General features: G+C 46.7%; 1 protein-coding gene across 8 annotated transcripts in view; it reads right to left on the bottom strand.

Moving 5' to 3' along the window:
- Positions 1-25,683, bottom strand: part of KDM2B (lysine demethylase 2B) — a 152,934-nt gene that overhangs the window by 28,493 nt on the left and 98,758 nt on the right. For all 8 annotated transcript variants that reach the window (XR_006210196.1, XM_042963056.1, XM_042963057.1 and 5 more), the window contains one exon: positions 19,654-19,740. Coding sequence is in view for 7 of the 8 variants with exons in the window: in XM_042963056.1 (XP_042818990.1) it covers positions 19,654-19,740 (87 nt within the window). In the remaining variant the exon portion in view is untranslated. The remainder of the gene's footprint in view (positions 1-19,653; positions 19,741-25,683) is intronic.

Raw genomic sequence — 25,683 nt, 5'->3', positions numbered from 1 at the left:
TCGACTGAGGAAATGCACCCAGGATTATAAATAAGCATCTTATTCACCTGGTCCCATGCCCACATGATAACTTAACCCACCCCATGCTTAATTCCTCGCACAAGTCCACCTAGCCTGTGTCCTGTTTCAAATATTGTGCAGACTGCACTCCGTAAAACCTCAACTTTCTTCCCCCGCTTCCTAAACACGAATGTTCCCGGAGCAAATTCACGCCGTAAACACACCCAGGGCTTTGTTTTATACACAGATTTCTCCCCCCTCGTCCCAAGAGAGGTTGCTTTCCCTTCTAAATCCAACCCAGGCCAAATACTGCCATCTGGGGTCACGGCTTCCTCCGCCCCGCCGTGGCGGAGCGCACTCGCCGGGTTCCGGATTCCCCGCGCCGGCCCGCGGCTCGCACCCCTTCCTGTCTCCGTCTGCCCACGGCGGGCGGCGGGCGGCGGGCGCGCGGCGCCCAGACAAAAGCTCCGGCCGTCGGGCCCACGGGCCCCGGCGTCCTCCAGCCTAGAGGCCGAGGGTCCCGGTGCAACTTTGCAAACAGAAACGAGGGAGGCGCAGGCGGCCGCAGGTCCGGGTGCGCCCAGGGCGGCCGGCACGCGCGTGGGCCGCGGGCGAGGGCTCGAGGGGAGGGCGAGGCGCGCCCTGGCCGCCAGCGCCGGCGCCCGCAACTTGCCCGCGGGCCGTGGCCCGCGCCCGGCAGGGCCCGCCCGACGGCGAGGCCCACATTGTCCCCGCGGCACTGCCGGCCACCCTCGCGCACAGCCGCTCGCACACGCCCCCTGCCCGGGCCGGCTGCGGGGCCCGCGGCGCCCCGGCGGCCGCCGGCCTGCCGAGCTCCTCCACGCCCCGCTCGGGCCCGGCCCTGGCGGCCCCGCCGGCGGCGGCTGCAAAACTTTCTCCTCATCGCGGCGGCCGCGGCGTCGCTGCCGCCCGGGGCGCGTCAGTCGGTCGGTCGGGAGATCGGCGGGCGGGCGGGCGGCGGGTCCCTCCCTCAGCCCCACCCCGGGCCGCCGACCTGGTCCGGCTCCGATTCATAGTCGTCGTCCTCGGCGCTCACGGACATGGCCATGGCTCATGGTGGGCCCAGGCTCGCGCGCGCTGACATGGCTGGAGCGGCGCCGCCGCCGCCGCCGCCCGCCCGGAGCAGGCTCGGCTCGCCCTGGCTCGGGCTCGGGCTCGGGCTCGGGCTCGGGCGCCTGCTGCCGCGAGGAGGGAGCCGCGCCGCGCGCCTCGCACGCCCGCGCGGGAGGGGGCGGGGAGGGGCCGGCGCGGGGAGGGCCGGGGCGCTCATGCATATGCATGAAGCGAGCCAGGAAGGGGCTGGCCCCCCGGGCCGGCGGGCCAATGGCGCGGCCGCGGCGCTCGGGCCGCACACAAAGGGAGCCCGGCCTGCGGTGACATGGGGGCGGGCCCGCCGAGGGCGGCCCCTCGCGGCCGGCGCGCGGGGACTGGGACTGCGTGGGGGCGTGCCCCACGGCCCGCCCGGCCCGCGCGCCGCGGGATGCACATGGGTGGCTGCACGCCGCCGCCGCTCTAACAGGAAATGCACGCCCGACCTGGGGTGGGGTCTTTTGTGTGGTCCTGCGGGGCGTCTGGCAGGAGCCCCGGGGCGCACCGGCCACGGGGGGCGGCCCTGCACGCGACGCCAAGCAAGACTCCCTGTGCCCCCGGCAGCGGGCACACAGGCGCCCAGGTTTGCACATGCTTTGGGACCAGGACCTGATGCCCGCGAATACGGGAGTCCCGTACCCGGAGCTTTTAGGCCCACTGGCTTGCATACGGTGTGGGGGCTCAGTTCCCCCGGAAGCGGGCAGTTGGGTTGGGTAGGTACCCTGACGCTGCCCTCTCTGCTCTCAGGTTTGCCTTTCCAGATCAAGAGGGAGTCCACGTGAAACGTACTGTGGTGCAGGCGGGAGTTCCCACAGAGGTGCCGGAGTTGGACGCTCCCAGAGAGAACGCCCTGAATGCACTCTGCCCCGAGTTGGGCGCCCCACCGTCTTGGACAGAAACCTTCCTTCCAGTGGTACCCTGGAGGTGATATGCCCTGGAAGCGATCTCAGAAGGGGCAGGGCACTTGCAGGCCAGAACCCAGTTCTCCTATGAGATTGGCAGTGTCTGAGCCTGGCCCAGAAGGAATGGGTTCTAAATTCTTAAACTGTAAGAATTTAAACTGTAACTCTTGATGCTTAATCCAAAAGCAGCCCAGTCCTGCAGAAAATTGTTACTGGAAATCCAGATTGAGATTCATTAAAAAAATTAAAAAATGTCTATGGGACACTTTCCTCCCTCTCCCTGCCCTTATTCCGAAGAGGAGCTCTGACCATTAGCTAGAGTAATCAATGCTGTTTGTTATAAGCATCAAAACCACAGTTAAACTCAAGACAAGGCGCAGATGACTTAGCTGGGCAGCTGGCATACTTATTGTCTAACTAGGAATGTCCAATATGACGCTAACCATGCATACCTGTGTGTGCTCAGTTTCTTCATCTGTAAAATGGGAAGGTATGCCCAACCCAGGGATGAGCAACCTTCTGCAGAGATCAAAGCCTTTCCCAAGAAAAAGCTTATTAGCTGTGAAATGTCGTAATCAACTCTGCAGTGTTGTCCAACTGTTATTCATGCCCAGGCCACTGGCCATGAAATCCACTGTGAGAACAGAAGGGACCCACAGGCAGGTCACCGCCTGGGCTTTCAAGGAAGGCAGAATGTATGTGGCAGAGACCTTGTAAGTAAAACTCAGGAGCTTCCAGCAGGGAGTCAGCAGGAGTGGGTAAGCAGGAATGTCAGTTTTACTGAGTGGATTCTGAAGTCTGTAGGAAATTTATACACCCACTGACACTATGGGGGAAAAATCCCAACAGACTTGCTCTTTACTGAAACATTTATTCTGCGTTTCCTTCCTGCCTTCTTCCTTATAGTTTCTTTATAGTTTCCACAAGCCACTCAAGGTTAGCAAAAACAAAATGCAAAAGAATATCCCCCTCCTCTACCTTACTCCATCCCCAAAGATCTCAGCTTTTAAAAAGCTACAGTGATGGACCTAAGTCTGTATCTGATGACCTCTTAGGGGCCATTCTACCCATTAGGAAGCCCCTTAAAATAAAGGGGAGGGGCTGATAATATGCTAATCATGCTTTTACTTCATTGTCATTCATTGTGGTCAGAACTGCAAAGGTAAGGAAGTGGGACTTTTTCTTGAAGGTCTCTCCCATTGCTTATCAGGAATGCAAGATCACCTAGACTTGTCTTCGGGCGATTTCTTTTGAACTCTCAAAAGCTCTTTTCTGTATTTAAGGAAGTAAAAAGACACGGTTCCCTTTTATCATGGCACAAAGAAGAGAAGGGGAAAATGTTGATAAACAGAAGCTGTAGCTAACACAAACTTCCTTCCACCATATCATTTCTGAACTAGAAGGGGCCTCACCAGACCCCCTCACTTCACAAATGAGGAAATGGAGACCCAAAGAAAATTAGGAAATACTCTCAAGCCCAGGGTCCCTTATATAATAACACCACCCAGAGACCCCCATCCTTTAGGGGTCCAGACAATAACAGCAGCTAATATTTACTAAAGCATGATTGCAGGGCTAGAGCCAGTGGTAAGTGTCTTGTAGACATTATCTCATTATTCCGTATACTTTTTTTGAAAGAGAGGGTGCAAGTGAGTGAGGCAAGGGTAGAAGAGGCAGAGAGAGAGAGGGAAAGAGAGAAGAGAGAGAATCCCACAAGGGGCAGAGAGAGAGAGGGAGGGAGAGAGAAGCGGGGCTCACCCGAAGCGGGGTTCGAGCTCCCCCAATGCAGGGCTCAAACTCACCAACCATGAAATCATGACCTGAGCCAAAGTCAGATGCTTAACTGACTGAGCCACCCAGATGCCCCTACCTTTATTTATTTTTTAAGTTTATTTATTTTTCGAGAAAGCACATGCACACAAGTGGGGGAGGGGCAGAGAGAGAGAGAGAGGGAGAGAGAGAATCCCAAGCAGGCTCTGCACTGTCAGTACAGAGCCAGATGTGGGGCTTAAACTCAGTGACCTTGAGATCATGACCTGAGCTGAAATCAAGAATTGGACGCTTAGATAGAGCCACCCAGATGTCCTATGCCTTTTTGTTTGTTTGTTTGTTCATTTTCTTTCAGAGAGACAGAATGCATAACTGGGGGAAAGGCAGAGAGAGAAGGAGAGAAAGAATCCCACGCAGGCTCCTCGCTGTCAGTGCAGACCGTGAGATCATGAACTGAACCGAAATTAAGAGTCTGGACACTTAACTGACTGAGGCCCTTATTTATCCCATTAAACAGCCCTATCAGGTATGTACCATTGTTCACCCATTTTATAGATGAGGAAACTGAGGCATATTGCTACTAGGAAATGAAAGCACCTGGATCTGACTCCGCAGGCAGCTGGAGCCTAGAGCCGAGAGCCTGGGGCTTGGGCTGTTAATCACACCGCTCTGATCCCTCACGCCAGAGCCAAAAGAGGATGCCAAATGAGATCGATACAAGCATCCAAGTGAAAAACTCAGACTTCTGTAGAATTAAATCCACTATCCCTTATTAAATTTTGCAAATTCTGTATTCTCGGTTCAAATTCAATTTCAAGGCAGATAGGTATGGTTTTGGTAACCAAACTGGTGTCTGATCAATCATCTGTCAGGGGCCAGGTCTGGAAGTAGGAAATCAGGAGTGAGACATGATAATGCAGTGGATCCTCTCCAAACAGTAAGAAGGCTCCTGCCAGCCACTATCCTAACACCTCTTCAAAATTCCTCTTTTGAGGGGTGCCTGGGTGGCTCAGTCGGTTAAGCGTCAACTTTGGTTCAGGTCACGATCTCACAGTTTGTGAGCCCAAGCCGCACGTCAGGCTCTGTGCTGTCAGCTCGGAGCCTGGAGCTTACTTCCAATTCTGTGTGTCCCTCTCTCTCTGCCCTTCCCCCGCTCACACTCTGTCTCTCTCTCTCATAAATAAATAAAATATTAAAAAATTTTTTTTCAAAAAAAAAAAAAATAAATAAAAAATAAAAAAAAAAAATAAAAAAAAAATTTTTTTTTCTAATTCCTCTTTTGACACTTGCAAAGAACTTCTTACTCCTCCCCTCGGTCAAGTTTCCTTTAGCTAATTGGCACACACAATTATCCAACATTTGTTTTGTATTAAAAGCGTGCTGGGCTGTATATAAAATACATTATGCTAGGGGCACCTTGGTGGATCAGTCGGTTAAGCATCTGATTCTTGACTTCGGCTCAAGTTATGATCTCATGGTTCATGAGTTTGAGCCCTGCATCGGGCTCTGCACTGACAGTGCAGAGCCTGCTTGGGATTCTGTCTCCCTCTCTCTCTGCCCCTACCCCCTTGCTATCTCTCTCTCAAAATAAATAAAAATAAACTTTATTTTTTTTTTTAATTTTTTTTTTAACATTTATTTATTTTTGAGACAGAGAGAGACAGAGCATGAATGGGGCAGGGGCAGAGAGAGAGGGAGACACAGAATGGGAATCAGGCTCCAGGCTCTGAGCTGTCAGCCCAGAGCCCGACGTGGGGCTCGAACTCACGGACCGTGAGATTGTGACCTGAGTTGAAGTCAGATGCTTAACCGACTGAGCCACCCAGGCGCCCCAAAAATAAACTTTAAAAACGATTAAGGGGTGCTTGGGTAGCTCAGTAGGTTAAGCATCCAATTTCGGCTCAGGTCATGATCTCGCAGTTTATGAGTTCGAGCCCCGCATCGGGCTCTGTGCTGACAGCTTGGAATCTACAGTCTGCTTCAGAATCTGTATCTCCCTCTCTCTGCCCCTCCCCTGCTCTCACTCTGTCTCTTGCTCTTAAAAATAAATAAACATTAAAAATTTTAAGAAAAATGTATTCAGAAATACATTATGCTAGCCCGGGACCAGCACAATTGCCACCTGAAAATTTAGTGTTTACATTGTGCTTCTAGGCTTATCCTTTCTCCCTCATCTTTGCCTCATCTTTGACCCTCAGAGCTGAATGCTCTCCCAGCTCCACTTAGCCAAGGCTTATATTCTTAGAAAGAGCTTCCCAAAGCTGATGCCACCCGAGCAGTTGGTGCTTGCCCTGAGCCAGGAGGATCCAGAACTTCCACCAAGCAGTGAAGAAATAAACAAAAAACAGATGGGAGGCGAATCAGCCTTGGTCACAGTCGGCACCCACTTCCCTGTTTTCTCTCTGTCATTTAATTTTCTGGTCTGCCTATCAGATCATGACATACCAGGAATGACCCCTATATGCTGAGAGATTGTGCCCAGAATTAGCCACCTAAGGACACTGCAGGCTGTCCCCAGTGCAGGCACAAGCCCTGAGCTTATTAGGTTAAAGGAGGGGAGCCATCTTCTCTATCCCCATTTCCAGGAACAGGGACAAGTTGCCCGCTGGACTCTGGACTTCCCTAGGACAAGGGTTTCTCCTATGTGTGGCCCCTTTCCTTGTGCCCATGTCACAAAGGGCATGGCTAAAGCTTGGGAACATTATTTTCCAGAGGATCAAGGCAGGGAAAGAGAATGGATTCTCTGTCCAGACCAGTAACTGGCTGGCACAGTCCTAAACCAATGGACCCCATTTGTAAACATGCCCCTAAGGAGGGAACAGAAATGACAGAACAGGCACACGAAGGGGTAGCTTCCCAGCACAAGTAATAATTTATACTTAACAAGCACCAGGGAATGCGTGCTTCAGTTATTTTACTATATTTTACCCTTTGTCTCTGTTTTTCAATAGGTTTTTTTCCCCCTTAACAGCAAAAGGCGGTCTCTTGGAGAGTTATTTTTCTAATAAAATGTAAATAAGAGGATTTTTTACATTGTGTCACATAGCAACTTAGGACTGATTCCAGGGTTGCCTGGATGAAACTACAGTTCAAAGAGTGTCTGTATGACCAGCCAAGGGCTGCAGTGATTTCTGCCGAGGAAATAATAATGTTATTTAATTGCTTTCTATTTTCCCCCTGGAGAGTCATTCATTCCACAAGCATTTAAAAACCATGTATATTTGTCATATGGGTCCTTTAAACAGACTGAGCTTTCTTTTAAATGGGGTTCCTCTCCTAATAATGTCTCCTTACGTTACCAAAATCAACCAACAAATATTTACATTCACTGGAAGATTTGTGACCGGGCACAGGATTTTTTAAAGATTAACTAATTTAACAGGTGACCGGCATTGATCTGAGAAATGTTTTCCCGCCATCCACCCCATTTCCAGTTCATTCGCTGACCTTAGGAAGTTACTTCCCTTCTCTACTCATTGCCCTACAAAAATCCAGGCTAAGGCTGAACACTCAATTTGGACGAAATAAATGAGTTCACTTTACAAACCCCTCTCCCCTGGGGCTCCGGAAAATAGGAGGGGCTAAAAATACTAAAATGCCAGCATAATTCTGGCCTACAACCAAGACTTCTGTACTTTAAAAATATTTCTTCTTAACAAGACCACATCTCCCCCCTTCGTTGCTTTCCTAATGGACACCCATCCCATTATGTATCTCCCCATCCTCCAGAGAAACACCTTACAGAATCAGAATAAAAAGTTGTGCATTTTCAAAGTTTTCAAAGGAAAAAGACTAAATCCCAAGATTACTTAAGATGGGATGATAACATAGACAAGAGGCAAAACAGGAGTAAAATTAAGTTCATCACTGATTAGCAGCTGTTTACAATAGCCAAAATGTGGCATATCCATGCAATGTAATACATATTTTTTTTTTATCCATCATCATTGAGAGTGATCTTAATTCCTATTCCTGAAAGGTAACCTGGTTAGGAAATGTAGGCCCTAAACCCTGGGGCATGTTGAAACTAACCAAACCAAAGAGACAGTTGAATCACCTCTTAAATGAGCTGCTAACAGGCACTGTGGTGACCTGTTGGGCTCTGATGGTGCTTTAAAGACTTTAGGGAAGCCTGACAAATGCAAATGTACAGTGGTTGGTGTGGCTGGGAATAGGGATGGGGAAACACTCTCTCTCTCTCTCTCTCTCTCTCTCTTTCTCTCTCTCTCTCTCTCACACACACACACACACACACACACACACACACACACTCTGGCTGCAGCCATAGCCCTCTCTTCATTTACCATTCTTGCTTTTCTTTAAAAATGGCTCATCTCCAGCAGGCCAATTTGCCTTGAAAAGCCCCCTGGATCTATGAAATTCCATGAGTTTATCACGACACTCAACATAGAAAAAGCCTGACAAACTCATCTGTCACCATTTGAAATGGCCATTAAACCAACTCCTTATTTTGAAAATTGGTATTTAAAAGGGGAAAATTGAGCATGTATATGGTCTTTTCAGGAGGAACTGTATTTAAGGGTGGCCCTAATTGATGAGGGAAAACTGGAGGGAAAAAAGCCAAGTCAGTGATGTAATTCTCAACAATTTATATCAGTGATTTATATCTCAATAAAATTTGGGGGAGGGTGTGCCAGCTAATTCACAAGGGAGAGCATGATAAAGTTCCATTTTCATCTTTTGATACAATTATTGACACAGGAAAGAATGAACAACTGGTACTGAAACCATGAGTGAATGATGGAGGGAAGCAGGGAACCAGGGGGCCAATGGATCCCCTTCCAGATTGTTCTCTGGAAGAAAGAGGGACAACCATAACTGAATAATGGGGTAACAGACCACCATCACCTTAATCCACCATTTATGATATTTAACTTTAACCAAGCCTTTAGATCTCATTTCCAGTTTACAGAAATTACAAGAGCTAGGGGGAAAGTTCCGTGACACCACAGGGAAGCAATCAGAAAAATTCACATAGTGGGATCCTCTGGAGGACACACGGTTCCATCTTCTTTACAAATCAATGTCCTGAGAAAGGTCTAGATTGAAATAGAATGAAAATAGATTCAATGTACCGTCCTGGATTGGAGCCTGGTTTAGATAAAGCATCTGCAAAGGATAATTTGGGAAATCTCACTATAACCAGGCACTAAGTGGTATTAAGGAATTATAAATTCTGGTAGGTATAACCCACATGATTTTAGCTGTGTAGAAAAATATTTTTCTTTTTCAGAGATGTAAACTAACCCCTAAGTATTTAGGAGTAGAATGCCATGATGTCTGTAACTTTCTAAAGAATACTTCAGCATAAAAAATAAAGCAAGTTGAAGGGGTGCTTGGGTGGCTCAGTTGATTAAGCATCTGATTCTTAATTTCAGCCCAGGTCATGATCTCACAGTTTGTAAGATAGAGTCCTGGGTCAGGCTCTGTGCTGACAGTATGTAGCCTGCTTGGGACTCTCTCTCTCCCTCTCTCTCTCTCTGCCTCCCCCACTGGTGTTTTCTCTCTCTCAGAAAAAAAAAAAAAAATTAAAAAGAAAAAAAAGAAGAAGGCAGGTCCCCCATTCACAGACAGGACCAGAGGATAATATTTTAAGTAAACAAACAAATAAATAAGATGGTTATTAAAACAATCAATTTTATGTTATATCTATTTTCCCACAATTAAAAAAAATATGATAAGAATCAAAGAAAAGTAAATAAAAGAAACACCCTCCCTCAGGAGAATGGATATATCAATAGGGAATGCTCAAACCAATAAGCCTTGCTCCACGGAACCATCCTGTCCCATAAACATTAACCAAGGGAGACATGCATCTAAATGTCTCAACTCCTTCAGAGTGTTTTGCTGCTTAGTTCTTTACACACACTGGTGGAGAACTCCAGTGGGTCAGAGTGGGTGTTACTCCAGCTGTCCCTTCTCACCTGCTTTCTTCATGTGTGATTAAAGTTCCCCTCATCAACAAATACGCTTGCCCTTGTCACCTTTATAACAAAAAAGCAAAGTTAAACGATGTAAATACCTCACCTGTGTTCACCTACTCGTGCCTTTTTTTTCTCTAGATCACCTAAATTTGGAGAACACATTACCTGGCAGCATCATGCGATCACACACACATCCATCCTTCTAAAGAAGCCAAATGAACGGTGCCTGGGTGGCTCCATTGGTTAAGCATCTGACTTCAGCTCAGGTCATGATCTCACAGTCCGTGAGATCAAGCCCCATGTCAGGCTCTGTGCCGACAGCTCAGAGCCTGGAGCCTGCTTCAGATTCTGTGTTTCCCTCTCTCTCTGCCCCCCTCCTCAATCAATCAATCAATCAATCAATCAATATTAAAAAGCCAAATTATGGGGGGGGGGGGCGCAGAAGAACATAACTTATTCCCCATGTCAATGATCAAGTGTCCTCCTTTAACATGGGAAATATATGATGACATTTGACAATAAGAAAAGTCCGAGGAGGGGCACCTGGATGGCTCAGTCGATTGGATGGCTGACTTTGGCTCAGGTCATGATCTCATGGTTTGTGAGTTCGAGCCCCGTGTCGGGCTTGTGCTGACAGCTTGGAGCCTGGAGCCTGCTTCGGGTTCTGTGTCTCCCTCTCTTTCTGCCCCTCCCCTGCTCGCACTGTCTCTCTGTCTCTCAAGAACAAATAAATGTTAAAAAAAAATGTTTTTAATTAAAAAAAAAAGAAAAAAGAAAAGTCTGAAGGATAGGCCATTGTTCCAGAAATAAAACAAGGATAATGGCAGGCAATCACTTACAGTGCCTGCCTGGCTTTCTAATTACCCCACCAAAGGCAGGAGCCCGCAATATTTCAATTGCTTTCCAAGAATTTGTCTTTGGCGTTATTAACACAGACAGCTGAGCAGGTTATCAGACTAAGAAAGAAATCCTCGGCTGCAGACTTTAATTACAGGTTATTTTAGCTGAACGCTGACTTAAAGTTCAATAATGCAGTTCTAAAATGACACAGACGATGGCTGAGAAATTCCAGGTGATTTCTAAGTCCAGTGGGATAAAGAAGGTTGTTTAAATCTGAGGGACAAAAAAAGGGTCCAAAAGTACCCATGAGCAATGAACATTCCATTTAGCATTCTTTCACAGTTGGCTGGGGCTGGGACATAAAAGTTGCAGTAAGGAGAGATCCACATTCTCACCAAAGAGACATAGGTAGAAGAAAGACAGCTAAGAGCCTGAAACGGATAGAGTCCGATTTCATCTTTTAGATATGCTGCGAAAACCTGTGATCGAGTTCATTCACTCAACAGACATTTCCTGGGTCCTTGCTATCTGGGAGAAATCGTGCATGACAGGATAAAAATGGAGAAGGAAAAAATTAATAAGATGAGCTCCAGTCTCAGGAAGCTGGTGAAGGCCATAAAATGCAGAGTAGAATATAGACGTCCAGTGGAAAGAGAGACTGGGGAAGTACAGCCGTCAGGATCTTGGCAGGAAATGGATGGTACCCTGGCACCCTCATACCAGGTCATGTGGGAGAGTTTAACAGAGACTCGGTTTGCAGAGGGTAAGTGGGGTTAGGGAAATCTATAAGGCACAGTGTTGCACCTCAAGCCTAGCAACGGCCATGAGACATTTCCTCCCTTTGGCTGATGGGCTATGAAAGCGAACAGTTACTGGACTGGAAATGCAGAGAAAAAAGTTGGAGAAGGCCACAAAACAGGAATCGTGGCCTTCAAAAGAAGGAAACAGCCAACCTTCAATGATCCCATGGGGAGGAAGCTGGGGGAATAAATACCCCAGCCTCTTTCTCCTCCCACATTTCCATCTCATGCTGGTACTTCCCATTGGCTGAGCCCAACCAGAAGCCAGAGAAGGCAAGAAAGCCCTTTGATGGAGCCCACTTTTGGAGCAGGTGGGAGAAGGCTGGAGAGGGGCTCTGAAGGTACAAATAGAAAACATCCAGCCCAGGAAGCTTCCTGGTGAAGAAGTTTGGCTGGGCTTAGAGGTGGAAATTTTGTACATGAGGAAATAAGAAGGGCATTTCCAGAAGGGGACTAGTGTGAGCAAAGACCAAGGCAACTAAATGGAAAATATGGAGTAATTCAGTTCCCCTGCAATGTTGAGGAGATGAGAGAAAATCATAAGATTCCATGGCAGAAACACAAGTGAAGACTTGGGCACTTGGGACCGGGTCAAGGATTTGGGAGATGATTTAAAGATGGAAGGCTTGACAAGTTTATAGGCTGAATCTTTTTTTTTTTTTTTTTTTTTTAATGTTTATTTATTGTTGAGAGAGAGAGACAGCGTGTGAGCAGGGGAGGGGCAGAGAAAGAGAGGGAGACACAGAAACTGAAGCAGGCTCCAGGCTCTGAGTTGTCAGCACAAAGCCTGACCTGGGGCTTGAACCCACGAACTGTGAGATCATGACCTGAGCCAAAGTCTGGTGCTTAACCGACTGAGCCACCCAGGTGCCCCTATAGGCTGAATCTTACCTGCCCCAAAATTCATATAGTGAAGTCTTACCCACCCTAATGTGTCAGAATATGACATCGAGTCTTTACAGAGGTGATTTAGTTAAAATCAAGCTATTAGGGCCCTAATTCAGTATGACTGGTGTCCTTATAGAAGGAGGAAATTTGGACACAGACACGTACAGAGGGGGGACAATGTGAAGACACAGGGAGAAGACAGGACGCTTACCTACAAAAAGCCAGCAGGCAAAGCCACAGTTCTGTCCTGCCTAGGTCTCATGTGGTGTGCTCTAGAAGCTTCTACCCTCCGGCTTCGGTCCACTCCACCAAAAAGGGAGGGTTCTGATGAAATCCCTGTCATCCGGCTCGCAAAACCATGTGAGTTCAGCCACAAACCGATTTGGAATCGGAGCTCACAAAAACTGGTCCAGAGACCTGAGCCCCAGCTTCTCCGTTCACCACCGATGATTTTCTTCCAACTGGATTTTTCTACTTGTTGATGTTGTATGCAACACTCTCCAGAATAAGCAGGCTATTTTTGCGGGTACTCTTTCATCACAGGTTTCTGCTGCACTCCTGGGAACCTGCTGGACTTCACAGATGACTCAGCTGTCACTGAGGAAAACCCTGGGGATTCCAGACGAGGGGCCCCAGATTGTTTTCCATTTGCTTCCCCTCGCTGCAGCCTACCCACCATCCACTGGTTTCTCTTGCCTTTCTCTGCTCTCCTGGTGCCAGGGCTCGCTCACTGCCAGCTTCCTCCCTGCCCGTGAGCATTACACCCACCGGCTCTTGGAGTCTGCTCTCAGGAAGCTGAAAAGACTGGGCACCCTTGCCTCCTACCCTGACCCAGAAGCAAAGCCTGTGGCCTCAACAGCCTCAAACCCTCAGGGGCACTGTCTAAGGCAACAGTCACCCACAGCACCCGGGACTTCTCCTTTCGGGGGAGTGAGGAAGGGATAAAGGAGGAGAACCACTTTTTTAAACCAGCTCCCCCGTAAGGGTATGCCGGCCATTTCAGAAAAGCCATGACTACTTAGGGGAGAATGAAGTCACTAGGGTCTTTGCTTGAGATTAAGTGTTTGCACCAGCCAATAGTAACTGAAGGATGGGAAATGTCTCTAAACTCTTCACCCCCTTCCCCTGCTCCATGCCATTCCTTCCATATCCGCTATTTCCATAGAGACCATCACCAGCCTTCTGGAAGGCAAATTCAGGGTTGTCAATTACTTATAAGCCATAATTGCAAAAAATCACATTAACTATCACTGACTGATAGCCTACTGTCGAGGTATTTTACAGACGGCATCTCACAGCAACTCTACAGGAAAGGCACTATTAGCCCTTTTTACAGATGAGTAAACTGAGGCTCAGTCTTGCCTACAACCACACAGTTGGTGGCAAAGCCTGGGTTCAATTCCCAGATGCATCTGACCCCAGAGCCCACCCTAGTCACGCATGAGAATTGCCTGCAAAGTGTCAAGAAAGTGTAGACCTCTCAGGCCCCACCGCAAACCTACTAAATCTCAATGTCCCAGACCAGGCCCAGGAAGCTGTATTTTTTTTTTTTTTTTTTTTTTTTTTTTACAAGTTCCCCAGGTAAAGCTGATGCCAGCAGCCTGAAGACTGGCTCTCATTAGACCGCAATGCCTTTCTGGGAAACTACCTGGCCCTGAGTAGGCAACAATAAAAGGCAGGCATTATCGTCATCCTCCTTCTCCTCGTCATCAATTTAATTACTCCGGGGGTGACAGGAATCGACAGCAGGGCAGAAAAAGAACAGGAAGTACACGGGGCCTCTTTTTATTGAATTATGTGCCTTTCTTTCAGGTAAGGGCTATGTGTCACACCAGAGGGACCCCACACTTATCAAGCCTCCCAGATCTAAATGACCAACTGCAGAGGAAGGGGAAGAGAAACAAAGGGGAACCAAGAGTAACACAGACATCAGGTGTGTGTGTGTGTCACTTCCTGCCGTGGTTCCTGCGTGGCCCTGTAACCTCCCCATAAGAAAGCCAATCCAATAACTGAAAAGGGCTGTCCCACGTCCCCTGTCAGGGTACTTGTGCATACACACTCCAGCCTGTCTGCTCCTAACTCCAGAAAAACTGTCAATAATTGAAATTCACGTGGCAGCCCAGTTTGGCCACTCAAGCTGATGGGTTAAGACGCAGACAGCTGTGGCTCAGTCTTCCCTCCTTCCTCAGTTTCCCTCCGTGTGAAAGCACCGGCAAGCTAGCTGGGTAGAAGTGTCTGGCTGGTGAGCCGAAGGTCAACTTGCTAATAAGACTGAGGTCAGAGGTCAAGCCTCAAAGAAGCTCAGTTCTCCTGGCTCGGTTCCAAGGTCACAGACAGGCCCCCAAAATCCTGCCACCTGGTCATAAAAGAGAGCAGCCAGAGTGTAGACGGATCAAAACAAATCCATCACCACTGGTGGGAACAGCCAATCGGGGGAATGGTGACGGATGGTGATTCAGTAGCATCTTTGATTTGAAAGACACGACATCAGAAATGACCTCACAGCACCTAATCAGTTCCAGAAAAGGACTTTGTTCTCCAGGAGACAAGGTGGGAGATCAAAGCATTTCTTGCTAATCATCATTTAGCATTAATTACTTGTTAAGTAACCTGACCCAGACCCAATACCGCTCCCTACCTCGCATCCTGACAGCCTCAACGAACACCCTTGATCTTTCAACCCAACCTGCATCAAATTGGGAGCAAGCGGACTGCAAACCTGGGAACGGACAGACCCCGGGCGGCCCAGGCAGTCAGTCGTTCAGTTACTTCTCCTTTTCCTGTGAACTTTTTAACCCCACCAGCCAGGAAATGCATACACAGGGCAGCGGGCATCCCCGCCCCCGCTTCTCCACCACACTGCACGAGTTCCTCAGATCTGGGCACTAACGCCTCTCCATTCACAAGCTGTGTGGCCCAAGGCATACCGGCATCCCTCTCTGAGACCCCGGTTTCAACTGCACGCACAGAGATAACGCTATCCACACTTCCCAGCCTCGTTGTAAGGATTAAACAAGATGTAAAAAAGACCTCTAAAGATTGGTCCATACATTGTGTAGGAAACTACAGGGGGTTGGGGCTGTACTGGCAATAATTTATTTCTAGAGCTGAGTGGGGGCCATGGAGTTCATTATTATATTACTTACATCTTTTTTTGTGGCTCTGAAATAATGTATGATAAATGCTACAGGTTGAATTGTGTCCCCCCGGCCCCCCATATTCTTATGTTGAAGCCCTAACCCCAGTGCCTCAGAATGTGACTACCTGGAGATAAAGTCTTTCAGGAAGTAACTAAGTTAAAATGGGGTCATTCGGGTGGGTCCCAATTCAGCAAGACTGACGTCCTTATAAGAAGAGATTAGGACACAGGCACACACAGAGGGCAGACCACGTGATAACGCAGAGAGACAACAGCTATCGACAAGCCCAGGAGAGAGTCCCCAGAAGAAATGCGTCCTACCAACTGACTTCTGGCCTCCAGAACTGTGAGAAAATGAACGCCTGTCCTCTAAGCCACGCACACAGTTTCTGCAGCCCTTGCAAACTCACACAATAAACCTCAGATGAGTTGTAGAAACCATAAGCTAAATGAAAACGAAAGAGACAGTACTAATATGGCTCTAATCAAAAAGATGGATAAGGGCGCCTGGGTGGCTCAGTCTGTTGAGCGTCCAACTTCCGCTCAGGTCATGATCTCGAGGTTCGTGGGTTTGAGTTCTGTGTCGGGCTCTGTGGAGACAGCTCGGAGCCTGGAGCCTGCTTGATTCTGTGTGTCTCTCTCTCTCTGCCCCTCTCCCCGCTCGCAGTCTGTCTCTCTCTCTCTCAAAAATAAACATTAAAAAAAATTTTTTTAAATATAAAAGACGGATCATAAGTGTTGGTGAAGATGTGGGTTAAATTGAAACTCTCATACATTGCCAGTGGGAGTGTAAAAGGGTGTAGCCACTCTGGAAAACAGTCTAGCCATTCTTCAAAAAGTTAAACACAGAGTTACCATGTGACCAGTCAACTTCACTCCTAGGCATCTACCCAAGAGATATGAAAACATGTATCCACACAAAAACTTGTGCACGAATGTTTAGGGCATCATTATTCACAACAGCGAAAAGATAGGGACAGCCCAAAGGTCCAGCAACTGGACAAGGGATGAACGAAGTATGGTCTACAAACACAATGGAATATTATTCAGCCATAAAAAGGAATGAAATACTGACAGACGCCACTATGTGGGTGAAGCTTAAAAATATTATACTAAGTGAAAAAGCTAGTCACAAAAGGTCAAGTATTGGATAATTCCATTTACATGTCCAGAACGGGCAAATGCATAGAGACAGAAAGCAGATTAGTGGTTGTCAGGGGCTGCGGGAGGGGAAGATTTAGGGGTTGGGGACTGGTTGCTGATGGACTTTCTTTCAGAGGGCATGAAAATGTTCTAAAATTAGACTGTGGAGATAGCTGTCCAACTCTCTGAATATCCCAATTATACTAAAAAGTGAGTTGTACACTTTTAGCGGGAGAACTGTACGGTAAGCAAGGTGTATCTGTTTCATTATAAGGTGTTTAAAAAAAAAAAAAGACTGGTACCCCCAAAGTATTGTTTGGTTTAGTATTGTTAAATCTCGAATGTTCTCTCTTCACTGTCTAACCAGCCGAAGGGCTTCAGTCTCTCCCCCACCCCCAGATTTGATATTAGCCACGTGACCTTGTGTATAGACCCGTGCTTATACACCAATCCTCCACAAAAATCTTAGATAAGGGCTACTCCCCCCAGAAGCCTGCTTCCTGTTTCAAGCCCTTTGGAGGAAAAGGGCAGAGGGTTGATTTTTTTTTTTTTTTTTTTTTTTTTTTTTTTTAATGCCTATAAGCCTCTCAGGAGTAAACTGAGGGTCTGAGGCACAAAGGACAGGACACATCAGTAATCCTGAAGTGCTTTCCCCCAGAGAAGTTCCTTTGGACCCCTCCATTAATTCTGAGATTACAATGGGTCGTGGCAAGTTTGTTTTTTCAAAGCCCATGTTCTGTAAACCCTAATCCCTCCCCCAAAGCAATTCCTTAGCCGGGAGGGGAGCAGGCAGTGAGGCAAAGCCACCATTTCCTCTTCAAGTTCAGAGCAGCCGTGGGGCCCGGCGAGGTTGTTGCAAGGCGCTATGTTTGCAGGTACAGTTTGCGGTCTGAGCAATGGTGGTTGTGTTTCTTGCCCATGTAGGGGAAAGTGAACATTAAAACCCTAGGGGCGCCTGGGTGGCGCAGTCGGTTAAGCGTCCGACTTCAGCCAGGTCACGATCTCGCGGTCCGTGAGTTCGAGCCCCGCGTCAGGCTCTGGGCTGATGGCTCGGAGCCTGGAGCCTGTTTCCGATTCTGTGTCTCCCTCTCTCTCTGCCCCTCCCCCGTTCATGCTCTGTCTCTCTCTGTCCCAAAAATAAATAAAAAACGTTGAAAAAAAAAAAACCCCACTCACTTCCATGGATCGGGAAACTAATGGCAGAAGCTATGAAAGTGAATCCTTTTTCATTTCTACTGCCACTTAAATTCCTACTAAGCTTCAAAGAGAATTAGAATTCAATACCCACAAGTAATAGGGGCCATCTTCCCCAGCAATTCTACATGTAGGAATATACCCTAAGGAGATAATCAAACAAAAGTGGAAAGAATGACCTAAGAACATCACTGTCCAATAGAAATGTAAAGTCAGCCACACATATACTTTTATATACTTTTCGTAACCACATTTAAAGAGGCAAAAAGAAAAAGGTGAAATTAACATTAATAATCCATATATTCAAAATATTATCATTTCAACTAGAGTTGCCAGATTGAACAAATAAAAATACAGTACACCCAGTTAAATTTCAGATGAACAACGAATAATCTTTTTTAGTGTAAGTATATGTGATATGTGGGCTATATTTACACTTAAAGTTTGATTTGTTGTTTACCTGAAATTCAAATTTAAGTGGGGATCCTTTCTAAAATCTGGCAATCCTAATTTCAACATGCAATCAATATAAAAAACAAATTAATGAGTAATTTTACAGTGTTCTTTTTTGCACTAAGTCTTTGAAATCTGTTGTGTATTTTATACTTCTGACGCATCTCAATTTGAGCTTGTCATATTTCAAGTGTTCAAAAGCCATACAGCTAGCAGCTACCATTTTGGACAACACAGATCTAGAATATTCCTCTAAATGTTTCTTATAAGAGCAAAAAAAAAAAAAAAAAAAAAACCCAGAAATTGGCAAAATACACATCAACAAAGAGGCTGCTGAAGTCACAACTAACATTTAAAGAGCCGTAACCACTGGTCACTCCTTGTCCTAAGAACTTTGCATACATCATTCTTTTTTTTTTTTAATAGTTAACCAGAAACAAATTCAATAATGCATTATCTCATCTAGTCGTCACAACAACCATTTGAGTAGGTGCTGGTATAACCCTTTTTTACAGATGAGGAAAGTAAGGGCCCAGGGAGCATCTATAACCTGCTCAAGAAAGTGGTGAGCTGAGTATCGGCAGATGGGCTGATACATACGTGTCCTACCCCAGCACAGACTTTGGAACAAGACACACCAAAATGTTACTGGTTTTCTCTGGAGAATGGACTTTGAGGTAGACACTGGTTAACAGTCTAGTCTCTGCTGTCAGACCGATCACCTTGCCCTCGGCTCTGCCAGGTGCCCTCACAAGTGACCTTACCTTTCTAAACCTCAGTCTCCTCATCTGTAAAATGAGAGTCACAAGTGTCTGCCCCACAGGGCTGCTGGGAATCTAAAGAAGATAAGGGATGCAGGGGATGAGGCAAAGCAACCTGCTCCTGGTAAGCCCTCAGTGACATTACTGTCATACTCCCTAGGGTCTTGGTCCTTTCCTATTTGAATAGACTTTTTCATGGTGAGCATCAATCAGGTTTACAAAGAGAAAAAAAGTTACTTTCAAAAGAGAGGAAAGAGTCCTTGAAGCAACTGGAGGAAAAAAAGAAGGAAGGAAGGAAGGGAGGGAGGGAGGGAGGGAGGGAGGAAGGAAGGAAGGAAGGAAGGAAGGAAGGAAGGAAGGAAGGAAGGAAGGAAGGAAGGGAGAGAGGGAGGGAGGGAGGGAGGGAGGGAGGGAGGGAAGGAAAAAGGGAAAGAAGTCACCTAAAGAAGGGGATAAGTGAGCCATCATTTCCCCACGGTTTTCTGAGTGGCCACCAGGTGGCCACCATTGCCTGCAGTTTCCACAGCTAGGGAAAATGATTCCTTTCAAAAAACAAAAATTTGCAATAGACAAATAACCAAAAACATTCATCTTAACTGGGGTGCCCTAGGCCGGGAGTCCCCACTGAAAAGTTGCCCACACTCATCTTACAGGAGATGTGAAAGGCAGCGGAAATGGTCCCTCAGCTGCGGGCAATCTGCGTCTTACCTTTGGAGTCTTCTTTGGCCAAGTGACTACAGGGACCCCAGTGACGGCCAGACTGGGGTCGTCGTCTGCATGCTCCTTCAGGACATTCTGTGGCCAAACAAAGGAGCCATATTAGCCCAGAGTAGAGGGAAGGTCTCTGAAGGGGGCTAAGACTGGACCTAACCCAGTGAAAGACTGATAGGCCTCTGCAGTCACCCACCACCCACACACTCAGTAGAAACCAAGTCACCAGGGTCCGTCAGAGACCACAAGACACACAACATCCTCCTTTCCAAAAAATGTTTAAAGAGTAAATCACTCACCTCCCTATGACTTCTATGAAAGTATCACTCACTGATCATATTTATAATGTGCCAAATATTTATCTCCAGCACCAGGGACTCACACACAACCTCATTCAATCCTTACCAAGTACCCCGGGAGTGGGCTGGGCAGTGCACTAAAATACTCCAATGTACAAAAACTCAACTGTGGATGCAGAGAAACAAAAAAACAACACTAACCACGAGGTCTTGACACCTGTGAGACCTGACTCAGCCAGTAAGTCATGCGTATTCTATTCCCCGTGTGTAGAGACATGTCACTGTTCATTACAACATGGGCTTCATAAACACTGGTAGATACTTAATCTGGTTTGACCAAGGATGGAGTCATATGGCCGCAAATGCCAGCAGAAAAGTGGGCTGTGATAGACATACATCCAGGCTGGGCAAGGGTCTCCCACATGGCACACTGTGTTCACATCTTTGTATGTCATCTGAAGGCTTTTCAAAGGTAATTCTGACTCTACCAGATTTCGGCCTTAGGTGGTGACTGATTTGAGAACCTCATCCAGGTGCAAGATGCTACTCCACTGAATTATCCCTGACTTATAGGCACAGCAATCAAGGCTCAGAAAGATTCAAAGGCCTCGGACGCTGCCCCAGACCAGGAGGGCAGAGCCCCTGAACTCACTTTCTGGCTCCAGACTTCCCGCCCCAAGACCACTCCACACATGGGTTTTTTAGTTGCATCCGCAATGCACCATTAGCCTTTAGGGACAGACACAGATCTGTCACTGGCCTCTTCCGACCTTGACCATTAATTTTTGTGCTGTACAAAAGCATTCCTGCAAGGACATTTAAAAGCAGAGAAAGTTGCACAGGAGAACTTAAGAAGAACAGAAGAGCTCAAAAGAGAAATGTAGGGAAAGAGTATTTTAACTCACTTTCCTCATCTACCCACTGGAAATGAATCCAACTCACTTGTAATTTATCCCGTCTACTGTCTTAGTTTTCCTCGTGTTCCTTTGGTTGCCAGATTTTTCAAAACTTACCTAACATCCCAAATCCACCTCCTCTGCCCATGGGAGGTGGCAAACAGGACAGTGATCAAGGGTCAGACTCGGGGCTGCCTGGGTTCAATTCTCAGCCCCTGCAGCCTTCTCCAAGCCCAGAGTCAATGTCACTGACTTATAAATGCTGGGTTTTTTTAAATTTTTTAATGTTTATTCATTTTTTTGAGAGACAGAGACAGAGTGCGGGTGGGGGAGGGGCAGAGAGCGAGGGAGACACAGAATCCAAAGCAGGCTCCAGGCTCTGAGCTGTCAGCACAGAGCCTGATGCAGGGCTCAAACCCACGAACTGTGAGATCATGACCTGAGCCGAAGTCAAACACTTAACCGACTGAGCCACCCAGGCGTCCCTATAAATGCTGTTTATAAATGTTCTGTTTCACTGTTATATCCCTAGCCTTGCACAATGACTTACAGTAACCCTCCAGTAAATAACTTAAAAAATAAATAAATGAAGCTACAAGTCCCCAAAGAGGGACTTTCTACTCAATCCCTGACCAGCACTCCTCACATCTGTCAAGGTCAACAAAAAAAAGCCCCCCAAAATCTGAGAAACCGTCACAGCTGAGAGGAGATAGAGGTATCCTGGGTGGGATTCTGAAATAAAGGACATTTGGTAAAAATTGAGGAAATGTGAATCAACTATAGACTTTAGCTAGTAATAACGTACAGATACTGGTTTTAATTGTAACCAATGTACTCTGCAGACGTACCATGTTAATAACAGAGGAAACTGGATGGGATGGTGGGTGGGGGGGGGGGTGTCTAGTAAACGGAAACTCTCTATACTACCTGCTGAGTTTTTCTGTCAATCTGACGCCATTCTGAAACATAAAGTCCTATCATAAAAAGCAATCTTTAAAATGCCAGACAGTAGTAACAGCTACCGTAAAGGAAAACAGGATAATTAGGCTGCCAAGCTTTCTAACATGTATGCAGAGTATTTAAAAAGAAATACAACAGGGACACCTGGCTGGCTGCCAGCAGAGCGTGAAACTCTTGATCTTGGGGTTGTAAGTTCGAGCACCATGCTGGGTGTAGGGATTACTTAAAAATAAAATCTTAAAAAAAAAAAAAATACAGGGCGCCTGCATGGCTCAGTCAGTTAAGCATCTGACTTTGGCTCAGGTCATGATATCTTGGTCTGTGAGTTCAAGCCCCGCGTTGGACTCTGTGCTGACTCTTCAGAACCTGGAGCCTCCTTCGGGTTCTGTGTCTCCCTCTCCCTCTGCCCCTCCTGCACTCTGGCTCTGTCTCTCTTTCTCTCTCAAAAATAAATAAACATTAAAAAATTTTAAAAAAAGAAGAAGAAGGGGCGCCTGAGTGGCTCGGTCAGTTAAGCATCTGGCTTCGGCTTAGGTCATGATCTCGCAGTTTGTGGATTCAAGCTCCGCGTTGGGCTCTGTGCTGACAGCTCAAAGCCTGGAGCTTGCTTCGGATTCTGTGTGGGTGTCTCTCTGCCCCTCCCCGCTTGTGCTCCGTCTCTCTCTCCGTTTCAAAAATCAATAAACGTTAAACAGAAAAAAGAAATAGAACAGAAGGGAACCAAGAACACAGCATTATTCAACACACATGTGGACCTCACAAGGGGCATGAAAGAGGCTATGGAAGGTTGGGGGCAGTGGGAACGATCCGTGCCTGGGGGGAGGAGCATTTCATCAGTGACGTTGTTTAGAATCGCCAGTTCCCAATGATGATAAAAAGCAGACCAATTTTTGATCAGTTTTGGTTTTTAATTAAATAGACTGCAGACACTGTACCCTTTACTACATGGGCCCTAGTGGGTCATTCCCGCTGCCCCTTCTCTGCCTTGACCCACTGCTCGGGGTAGGTGGGACTGGCTAGGTGAGGGGTAAAATGGAAACATCAGGAGGCAGGCACCACATGTTTTGCTGAATGGATGTAGGAGAATAAGATGTATTGAGTGTTTGCTCTGTGTTGGGCACTGTAATAAACATGCCATATCCACTCGGTCATCCAACTGCTTGACCGCACTGGGAGACGGACCATCATCATTTGCAGATGAGAATACCAGGGCGTAGGGGGTGAAGGAACGGTCCAAGACCACTCAACCAGTAAGAGGTGGAGACCCTCCACTCTACAACCTGTGCTCTAACCATGGTATTACTCAACCTATCCTTAAACAAAAGAGGGGGGCCACGATCCTAGCAGCATTACTCGTAACAGCCAAAGGACACTTGGAAACAACCCAAGTGTCCATCAAGGGATGGATGAATAAATGATATGTGGTCTATCCACACCATGGAATATTATTCAGCCTGAAAAAAAGGAAGGAAATTGCGACACATGCCACAATATTCTGCTGAGTGAAATAAGCCAGACACAAAAAGCCAAATAGTGCATAATTCTACTTCCATGAGGTGCCTAAAGTAGTCAAATTCATACAAGCATAAAATAGAGCGGTGGTTGCCAGGGGCTGAGGGAGGGAGAAGCAGGGTGTTGCTTAATGCATAGTCGTGACGGCTCTACAGCAGTGCGAATGGACTTAATGCCACTGAACTGGACACTTTGAAAAATGATTAAAATGGTATATTTTATGTTATGTATAATTTACCACAATTTAAAACTTTTTGCAATGTCTTATTTTTATTTAACTAATCTCTACACCCAACATGGAGCTCGAACTCACAACCTTAAGATCAAGAGTTGCCCGCTCTTCCAACTGAGCCAGCCAGGCGCCCCTACCAAAATTATTGATTTATTTCTAAAAATGTCTTAATTATTTTTTTCTAAGTGTCTATTCATTTTTTTTTAATTTTTTTTTTTAACATTTATTTATTTTTGAGACAGAGAGAGACAGAGCATGAACAGGGGAGGAGCAGAGAGAGAGGGAGACACAGAATCTGAAACAGGCTCCAGGCTCTGAGCTGTCAGCACAGAGCCCGACGCGGGGCTCGAACTCACGGACCGTGAGATCATGACCTGAGCCGAAGTCGGACGCTTAACCGACCAAGCCACCCAGGCGCCCCGTCTATTCATTTTTAAGAGAGAGAGAGCGGGTGATGGAGGATTCAAAGCAGGCTCCATGCTGTTGAATGTGGGGCTTGAACCCATAAAGCGTGAGACTATGACCTGAGCCGAAGTTGGGCACTTAACTGACTGAGCCACCCAGGTGCCCCACAATTTTTTTAAAAGGGGAGGAGAGAATGGGACAAAGCAGTCCCTCCCTAAGGAATGGATTCGGAGGTTCTAGAAAGTACACATAGGGGACCTAATATTTTGCTAGTTAAGCTGTTGCTATTATGCCTGCAACAACACTGGTTCTAGAGTCAGAAGATCTGTGTTCAAGTTCTACAACATCGGACTGGGTGACCTTGAGGAAGCCACAGCTTAGAACAGTGATATCTAACGTTGATTTTATGCCATGAAGCTAGATGTGATTTTGCTACCATTTCTAGGAGCATTTGTTAAGTGCTTGCCCCAGACTAATCTTCTCTGGGGGATAGGGCCGATCTTGCCCATTTCACAAAAGCAGAAACTTAAGTTCAGAGAAGTCAAGTGACTTGCCCAAGGTCACACAGTTGGGAGGTGATAGAACCTGACACTGACCAGGCCCATCTAACTACAAGCCCAGGCATTAATAGTGGTGATAAAGACTCCGGAGACCATTCCAGCAACCTCTACAGCTGACCTATACCTCATTATTGAAAAATGTGATGCCTAGGAGACAATCTGGGCTCATATTTACCATTCGATTAACAAATACAGAAGTGAGTTATCCTTGCCTATTCCTTATAAGTTAAGACCAAGAACTCATTCAGCCACTAACCCCTCTACAAAGCATTTTTCAAACTTTGCCCCAGTCAAAGAAGAGGCACGAGGCCCAATATGGGTCCGCATAAGCACAAAGTTTCACTGACATTTCATGGTTCTTAATAATCCTATGAGGGGCTCCTGGGTGGCTGAGTCAGTTGAGCCTCTGACTCTTGATTTCGGCTCAGGTCATGATCTCATGGTTTGTGGGGTCAGGCTCCACACTGGGCTCCGCACTGACAACAAGTAAGCCTTCCTGGGATTCTCTCCCTCTGCCTCTCCCTTACACATGCATACTCTCTCCCTCAAAATAAAGAAATAAACTTAAAGAAAAATAATAATCCTAGGAATTTCACAACCTGCTACACCATACATCAGAGTTCTGTGGGGTTTTTTAAGAATATTTCCCCCCCCCCAAAAAAAAGTAAAAAAAAAAAAAGATTGTCAAGTAAGATGCTCTGTGTTTAGGCAAAACCTTTCAATATATGTGTGGATATATATTATATATTCCAATATATATTGGAATCCTATATGTATGTGTGTGTGTGTGTGTGTATATATATATATATATATATATATATATATATATATATGCCTATCTTACCATATGGTTGCAGCAGGGGGCCCATTACTTCCACAGGACTTCCTGCCCCCTTACCCTAATCGCAAACTCCAGGCTGGGATGACAAACTCAAATGCCTCCAAGAACCAAGCAGATAAAATGCAAGATATCAACAAATGAGAGCACTAGACAGTGGTGTGGTCTATGCAAACTAGAAGGCACAGGCCCAGTTTAAAGAGGGCAAATGCTACTCAGTTCCAACCTACTAACCTCTTGTGGACATGAAAGCCCCACCAGATCTTTGATTTTCCAGAAGAAATCAAAGATCCATAGGTTTATCTGAAATCACTTAAATGCTGAC

Source organism: Panthera tigris, chromosome D3 (assembly GCF_018350195.1).
Source record: "Panthera tigris isolate Pti1 chromosome D3, P.tigris_Pti1_mat1.1, whole genome shotgun sequence".
NCBI classification, from domain to species: Eukaryota; Metazoa; Chordata; class Mammalia; order Carnivora; family Felidae; genus Panthera; species Panthera tigris.
This window is presented reverse-complemented; position numbering and strand designations above follow the sequence as displayed.